This window comes from Merops nubicus, unplaced genomic scaffold (assembly GCF_000691845.1).
Source record: "Merops nubicus isolate BGI_N331 unplaced genomic scaffold, ASM69184v1 scaffold21044, whole genome shotgun sequence".
NCBI classification, from domain to species: domain Eukaryota; kingdom Metazoa; phylum Chordata; class Aves; order Coraciiformes; family Meropidae; genus Merops; species Merops nubicus.
Genome location: NW_008603987.1, coordinates 1 through 8623, shown reverse-complemented (window position 1 = coordinate 8623; position 8623 = coordinate 1). Strand labels below are relative to the sequence as shown.

Below are 8623 nucleotides of genomic sequence, written 5' to 3'. Positions count from 1 at the left end.
AGCCTGCCTGCCAGAAAAGCCCCTGGGGGTGCTGCTGGCCAGCTGGCTGAGCATGAGCCACCATGTGCCCAGGTGGCCAAGGCCACCAGCAGCCTGGCCTGGATCAAAGATAGTGTGTGCAGCAGGAGCAGGGCAGTGGTTGTGGACTCAGCACTGGGGAGGCCACAGCTCGAGTTCTTGGTTCAGTTTTGGGCTCCAGCTTGAGGAGCTGGAGAAGGTCCAGAGAAGGGCAATGGAGCTGGGGAGGGGTCTGGGGAACATGGCTGGTGAGGAGGGGCTGAGGGACCTGGGGTTGGTTAGTCTGGAGAAGAGGATGCTGAGGGGAGACCTCCTGGCTCCCTACAGCTCCCTGAGAGGAGGCTGGAGTGAGGTGAGGGTTGGTCTCTTCTCCCAAGTAACCAGAGACAGGATGAGAGGCAATGGGTTTAAGTTGCCCCAGGGGAGGTTTCACTTGGATTTTAGGAAGAATTTCTCTCCTGGCAGAGTGGTGAGGGACTGACCCAGGCTGCCCAGGGAGGTGCTGGAGTCCCCATCCCTGGAGGGGTTCAAAAACCATGCAGATGTGGCACCTGGGGGGAACATGGTTTAGTGGTCATGGGAGTGCTGGATTTACAGTTGGACCTGATGATCTTAGAGTTCTTTTCCAACCTTAATGATTCTATGATTCTATGATTATTACTTCAATATTATGGTCTATTATAATCTCAGAACAAGATTTCCCAGCAATAATTTTAGACGCTGAGTTTAAAACCAACCCTCAATTCTGTTTGGTCCTTGTAGAGTTCACAAGAAACAGGTTATCAAGTGAAATAGTTTCCTAACATTCAGCAATGTCCAAAATAGTATGAGGTAATGAAAATGCTCAGTCGTACACGTCCAGGAGATACATCCAGGTACATATCTGAAGCCATAGACATGTGAATGAGCTTCATGCACATCTGTTCATTCCTATCTGTACAATAAATGTAAGAGCACTGTCATATGCTATTTAATTTATTTTTCTTTTTTTTTTAAAGTTAGACTGGTATTTGCCCTTTTGGGTGGAATTCAGCTGTTCTCTCACGTTGCTGAATGTGGTTGACACAGACTTGAGATGTTTAAATGAAGCATTTTATTTCTTGCATGGTATTTTGCCTCCAGCCACAGTACCCTTTAGTCTACTTAAACACTGTCATGAATGTACTAGATGCATTAATAAGCAGTGAGAGAGGCATTGCCTCTGAAGAGAGATGAAATTTCATTGGAAATAGCCTCAGGCTATAAGAACACTAAGGCTTGAAAATCCTGAAGCCTAGATTTAGGTCCCTAACTAAAACTTTCCATGGCCAAGTGTCCTAGAGTCTCACCAGTCAACAGCAGAGGGTACTGAACAGTTTGTCTCAATGCCTAAATATAAAGTTTAACATTAGGTGTTCACATCTGCAAATGTTGTCCTCCCATCTTCAAATCCGTGAGAGATGGAAATGCTCCAGAAAACCTGAGGATGGAAGAAACAGAGTGACAACCCAGTGGCAGTCAGATCATTTTACTGAAGATGACTAGGACAGCAAATTATATATTTATAAATGTGTGTATATATAGCAACAGATCTGATGTGCTTGTTGGGGAATCTGGTTTCTGCTAGGAGTTTCTGCTTGAGCAGAAGAAAAGCTGCTGAATGTGTGAAATGTCTCAAGGCTCTTAATTCCTTTCCAAAAACCCAGATATTGTGTTCTGTCCCAGGGCTGTGCCGTGTGTGGGACTCGGGGAGGAGCTGCAGGGCAGCAGTGCCCAGGACAGCCTGTCCCTTCGAGGGGCAGCCTGCTCTGGTTCTCTACCAGCACATGCAGTTGAGGCAGCCTCCTCTGCACAGCAGATGATTAAACAGGTACTGATAACGAAGGGTAAGTCAAGAGGACTTACAGAATGCTCAGTTGTTTCACTGGCTTTCAGTTTGGTTAGAAGGTCAGATGAAACTCTTGTGTAATTATGATGTTTTGTTTTGGAGATCACGTTTTCGGTGAGCCCAGGGCCACTACAAAGGCTTGGGCTACTGAAGTAAGATGGTATTTTATTTACAGAGTAAGTTTTGTAATAGATCCTAGATGGGAAAGGGATTATAGAAAGAGCCCAAGAAGCAAGAGATCATCCCCTCATGGTACAGTCTCTCTAAACAGGCTTACCACAAAATCATTCCATTCTTCTCACTACACTGATTCACTCCTGAATCTCCTAACTGCTTTCTTTCAGTACTGAATTCAGTCTGAGTTTCCTGTTCCAGAAGGCTGGTCACAGTCTCACTGTCACCCACTCTTGCTTTTTTCCTTCCTCCTCTCACTGCCATCCTGCTCTCCTGTTCTTTTCTGCAGACAGTCTTTGCCTGGAAACGCCACTTCACCCAAAGTCACCCATCCATCCATTCCTACTGAGGAGGTACTAGCTACAGAAGTTTTGAAAGTACCTAACCAGCATCTGTACCAGTACTGGCATTAAAAGCCCTGGTGGGTATCTTAAAACTCTGTAGTCTTGCCTGCACAGCTTTCCAAAGTGCAGCAATGTTTGACCACATGCAGAGGAAAACACCACCCTAGCTACAGCCCTTCTGCTGTGACATGGGATTTGCTGCCACTAATGAACTTTCCTACAGTGAGGGTCAGCAATTGCCTCAGTTTAGGATACAGTTCTGCAAGCAGACCCAGTTCTGTCTTCTCCAGGCTCTTTTACCAGTCGTTCTGTTTCTGGTGGTGTGGCTGTAGAGGTGAGTGCTCAGGAGGATGGTCACTGGTAGTGGGCCAGCTAATCCCCCTCCCTAACAGGGAAGCCTAACACTGATCCTCACTTAAACTTGTGCTACTTTAATTTCAAACATTCAGAACATCTGTTTCCTTCATTTAGCACACAGGCAACACAAATCTGTTTGGATTCTGTTGCCAGCCAATTCTGAATGGTTTTTTTCAACTCTTTCTGGAATGATCTGTGTCCACTGGGTACCCATAAAAACACCCAGTCTAAACTTTCTCATCAGATTTCTAAAGGTCTTTCTAGTATTGTTTTAATAGAAGGCAGTGAAATTTTTCATTCTTGCAATGAATAGTGGGGAAATTAGAGTATGTATTAAACACAAGAGCTTGAAAAAACACCACTGCATCTAGCATGAAAAGCTTTGACACTGACTGTTTCTTGCAGTCCCAGAAACTCTACACAACCTCCCCAAAAGGTTCTGCCAAAGATATTGGGAAGTAAAAAGGTAAAAAGCAAAATGAGGGCAAGATGACAGAAAGGAGACACTACTCTCACTCTCCAAGGAATACTTCAACTCTAATTAAAAGTAATGTTAAAAATGCATTAGTCATTAGCAAACAAGGTCACGGACACAGCTGCCCAAAGCGTGTTCACAGAGAGCAGAAATCAGCAGCAGAGATCTCTGCAAAGCACTTCACCACAGCCACTGCAGGCTGCTTTTTATTACCTGTGTTTTCCCTGAGTCCCACCCCTTCACCCAGACAAGGTCCTCAGAGAGGTTCCAGAACTGTCACTGGCAGTGCTACACACTGCTGTAAAACAGCACCTTTCCCCAAAAATGTCCCCCATCAAAGCCGTGTGTCTTTAAACACTGAAATGGAGGCGTTTGTAAACCTTAGTTCTGCAGCTCACCTGCACCAGCAACAACCTTTTGCTGGGTGAGCCCTGAGTCTCCAACAGTATTTTTGTTCTGAGAGTTTGCATGCCCCCCCTTGAGCAAAAATTAACATGAAAGGTTTTGCAGCAATGTTTGAAGGGACAGAGACTGACAGATCTTACAACTTTTCTATTTAAAAAAAGAAATCCAATATTCTTCATTTCCATACTCTTCCTAAACGGAAACCTTTAATATAGAATATTTTTAGGCTGGAAGGGACCTCTAGAGGTTATCTGGTCCAGCCAGATATGGATCCTGCTGCTCAGGCATAATAAATCCCTATAAACTAAATAACTTTCTATAGAAAATCTTTGAAAGTTTTATAACTTAACTATTGTTATATATCCTCCACTTATCACCATTTCACTGATCTTCACAGTTCCTTTGGCTGCTTTGCACTACACACAGTTGTTTTTAATCAATTAAAAACCAAATCAGAGCAGAAAAAAATGTGGTTTGGTTTTGGAGTATGATGAAAATGCTGGGTTTAATGTCTCCTGAAGAGTATAAAAATAACATTTACTCATTTAAAGTGCTGAGTTTGATTGCAAAACTTATAGTGCAGTTTCTTTAGTCAGTGTGCCTGCAAATCTGGCATGCAGGAGTATTCACTTGCTGCCAATTAAGCCTTTATTTAGAAATTTAGGTTAGCTGAATAAAGGCTGGGATCTGTACAATGGTTCAAATCCCAGCTGTTTGTGTGAAGCAACAGGTTAGATGTGCAAAGGTAGCTCAGCTGGGAAGAGGCTTCACAGTCAGCTAGTCAGACAGGTCAGCATAAGTTATAACTTCACAAGCTATTTCTGGGAGCATGCCAGAAGGAAAATGGACCTGGCTGTTGCAAAACTAATGAGCTGAAGTATGGCTCCTGTTCAGATCACCGAGTTCTCCAGGGGCCTTAATTACAGAGGCAGAGAGCTTCTGCATCAGGTAGTGAGATTTCACTTCACATGGACGAATCTCCAAGTTTTAAACCAGCCTGGTATTTCTTGTGCAAAAGGCAGGGTAGGTTTGCTGACATGCTGCTTTACTGCAGGGTGACAATGCAGAGGCTGAGCAGTGGCTGGGTGTAGTAAACGGTCAACAGTCTGAGTGACTTCTCAGAGCTGCAGGCAGGGCACACTAAACTTAAGTATCATTCAAAGTAAGGAATCAAAATGAGTGCCCTGAACCTAAATCTGTCCATGTGTTTCTCCCAGCCCTTTACCTCCTGACTCTCACCACCAGCTCTGAAGCTGCAGAGGCTGCTGTGCTGGTGGCACTTGCACAGGGCAGCCCTGGAGCCCACCCACCCCCAGGCGCCTGGGGCGTGCTCCTTTCTCCTTTGGGACACCCTTTCTTGTCTAACCCCTTCTGAAGCACCCCAAGCCAGTGTAAGACACACGACAGTACAGAGCCCTCAGTTTCTTTGCAGTATGTTGTACTTTTCATGGAAGGCCTGGGGATCACCACTGCAAGGCTGCTGTCATTCACCCTTCCACACTGCTCCCCTTGGCACTAAACCCGGCTTACAACTGCCACGTAAAGGCTGGGCAAGCTCCCTCTGCCATGGGACCATTCTGTACTGTGAATCATTTATTCCTAAAGGACACCAAGAGCAGACAAAGACCAGCCAGGGCCTTTTGCCCTCCTGCCATTTCCTATTGGTACAGGCCATGCCATGCAAGCGCTTGAGCTGCTGCCCATTTACAAACCAAAAGCAGTGGCCAAGAGAATGGAGCACTTTTCCTGGGCCCTGAAAATGTCTCTCTGTCTTTTTCTTCTGCCACACTTCCAGCCATCCTGCCTACTGCCCTACTTATCTGGACGTGTTTGCTGTGAGAACACCCCTCTCTGCAGCCTTACAGCAGTATCCTGAGCCTGAATGCTGAATCCTTCCATGAGTTGCTCTTCCCACCCCTCCCAGGAAAGACCCGGTGACTTTGGACAAGTCTAACCAGGCAGAGTAATGCTAATGTGATTAGTTCCTCATGGGTATAATGTTGTAACATCATTAGAAACTGAAAACTGAATATAAAATGCCATTACATTCTAATTTTAAGAATTAGCTTTACTCTGACTTTCCACACACGGTTTGAAAGGTTGTGGCCATACGGTTTTGAAATATCATTGAGACAGACTTTCCTTCTTGGGTTTGCTTTCTCCCTCACCTTCCTGAGTGCAGTTTTGTGGGTTTATTGAAGGGGACAGCCAGTGTTTCTGTGGCAGCAGCTCAGGAGCAGCCACGGAACACTGACTTCACACCCTGCCTGCAGCCCTGCGCCACGTCTCACCGAGCCCACCAAAGGATCTGGGACCTGCTCCTGGGAACAAATGCAGATCATCTGCTTATCTGCCAGGGGGACAGCTCTGATAACACCAACCATCTGACTGTTTGCTCCTTACCTCCTTGTCTTCCCAAATCAAATCTAACTGAAAGGCTGGAAGATGAGCTAGTAATCCAGCTCTTTGGGCTGAAACCTAACTGTGGAGCAGAGTGCTGTGAGGAAGCATCTCTAAGCTTGTGAGACACCAGGGAACACTGGCAATACTTTGGGACAGCTCTGTCACCTGAGATTTCCAGACATAAGTTCAGATATGCTTTAAAACACTGACAGGGCAGAAAAGAAAATAGAGAGCATAGAATCATAGAATGGTTTGGGTTGGAAGGGACTGTCAAGATGATTTTGTTCCAACCCCTGGGCAGGGACACCTCCCACTAGAGCAGGGTGCTCCAAGCCCCATCCAGCCTGGTCTGGAACACCTCCAGGGATGGAGCATCCACAGCTTCCCTGGGCAGCCTGGCCAGGGTCTCATCACCCTCACAAGTACAGATGGGCTGGGACAGCCTCTCAAACTGAACAGACTCAGTTTGGGTAAAAGAGACAGAGTCAGAAGTTAAACAGAAGAGATGGAAAGCACCAGGGAAGTGAACTGATGTCTAGCATGAGAGATGGACAAATACTCGGTTCGAATAGAGCAGGCTTTAGCTGCAGCATGGGGGAAGGTGAGAGAACGGGCCCACATTTGGTTAAAAAAGACTCAAGATGAAAGTTTCACTGAGGCAGAAAGGAAAAACCCCAACACGTTTTCCCTCAAACAACTTCTTCCTTGAAACAGCTGTTTTATAGCTAAGAGTATTTAGGACAACCCAGATGAGTGCATTAAAAGAATGCTACCCAAGGTCATTAGCACAGGAAGAACTTGAATAACTGACAACAGACTTTCATGATCAAGAAAGGAGAGAAAAGACCTCTGAAATTTGTAGGCTCAGTGTGTTTTTCTCCCTTTTCGTGTGAATTCAAAGAAACTGTTACTTGACCTCAACCTGTTCTCCCGAGCTCTTCTCCACCAACCTTTTATCTCTCACCCTCCTTCTGCACAGACATCCCCCCTCAGGCACAGCCCAGCCACCAGTGATTCCATGCCAGGTAACACCAGTGTACTCTGTAGCCCTCACAAAGTCTCTCTGCGAGCAGCTGGGGGCTCAGTGGCATCAGGCTGTGTGCTAGTGCTCGTTGGGAGGCATGAACTGCCAGATGATCTCCTGCTGGAGCTGGATTAAGGGAGGCTTTGGGGTCAGGTGGGACATGTGGAGCAAAAGTCTGGATTCCCTATGCATGCAATCCCCCCTCTCCCTCCCTCATGCTTTTCTGAAAATTACTGGGTCAAATACTAGAATTCTATGTCCTGCACAGTTCCAGCCATTTCAATTTAGTCCTAATACTAGAAGAGGTGCTATTTTAATAAAAAAAAGCCAAAATCGAGGTACTGAAGAGAGCTTGAAACACAGAGTATCGCAGCATAATACTTCCAGGGAAGGGTTGACAATCACAGTTGCCTAAAATGGGGATTTAACTCTTCTGTAGCAGCTTTAGAGCTGAGAAAATCAGAGGAAAAATCCGTTTTCCTGGGGAGCGGGTGCAGAATATTTAGCTGCTCAAAGGGCTTACTGTCGAAAATATATTTACCCCAGAGAAAATGAAATCTGGAAGAGACCCAGCTCTGGGCTGAATGAATTCAAAAAGGCTCTTTCACTGCCTGTGTAAGCTTAGTCTATAAATCAAAATTATTAAGGCTCCATTTTCAAATTTTATTTCCTAGCTGGGAGGAGGAGCTGCTGCTCCAGAGAAGCCAGCATCCTGTCAATGGATTCGGTCGTCGGCAGCATGCAATGAGTCTGACCAAGAAGCAGTTTGGGTCCCTGCAGGCAGCACACAGACCATTTGAGCAAGAAACCCTCTTTCCCGCCGGGACACACAGACAGAGAGAGGCGCAGACTGCCCGGGGAGCACCGAGCTTTACCTTTCTGGAGCTTAGATGCGTTGTCCTGTATCCAGCTGAACAGATTGGCAAAGTCACAGTCACAGACCCAGGGGTTGCCCTCTAGGCGGATGGTGCGCAGGGAGGGCAGCGCTTCCAGGGCGGCCACCTTCAGGCTCTGCAAGTTATTGTCGTTCAGTTCTAACACCTGCAGCTGTTCCAGGTTCTCAAAAGCAGCCTCGTCCACATCCACCAGGTTATTGTTTCCCAAGCTCAATTTGAGAAGTTTTTCTGCCGATTTGAATGTCCCAGCGTCCAGCTGCGTTAAGTTGTTGTAGCTTAAGTCTAAGTACACCAGTTTGGTAGAGCTGCTGAAAGTGCCCTCCTCTAGAGAGGTGAGGGAGTTATTCCTGAAGTCCAAATAGACCAGATCTCCATAAAAGATAAAGAAATCAGCCGGTATCGCCTGAATGTTGTTATCAGCGATCAGAAGTTTCCGCACATCCAGTGGGAAGGGGTTGGGGACGGTGGGGAGCCCTTGATCCCGGCAGTCTATGGTGTGGGAGTCCATGCAGCTGCAGGCAGCGGGGCAGGAGTGCCCCCCGGGCAGGAGGAGCAGGCAGACGGCGAGGGAAGGCGGCAGGAGGCAGAGAGGGAAGCATGGCAGCATGGTCGGGGCTCTGCCGGCGGGGGAGCAGCGCTCCTACGGGCGGGACATGCTGC

At 46.7% G+C, this 8623-nt stretch overlaps 1 protein-coding gene across 1 annotated transcript in view; it reads right to left on the bottom strand.

The window, feature by feature from the left end:
- LRRC38 (leucine rich repeat containing 38) overlaps positions 1-8623 on the bottom strand; it is a 13329-nt gene extending 4706 nt beyond the window's left edge. Inside the window, exon 1 of the mRNA XM_008938874.1 lies at positions 7943-8623. Within this exon, the coding sequence (XP_008937122.1) occupies positions 7943-8570 (628 nt within the window). The 5' untranslated portion in view covers positions 8571-8623. The remainder of the gene's footprint in view (positions 1-7942) is intronic.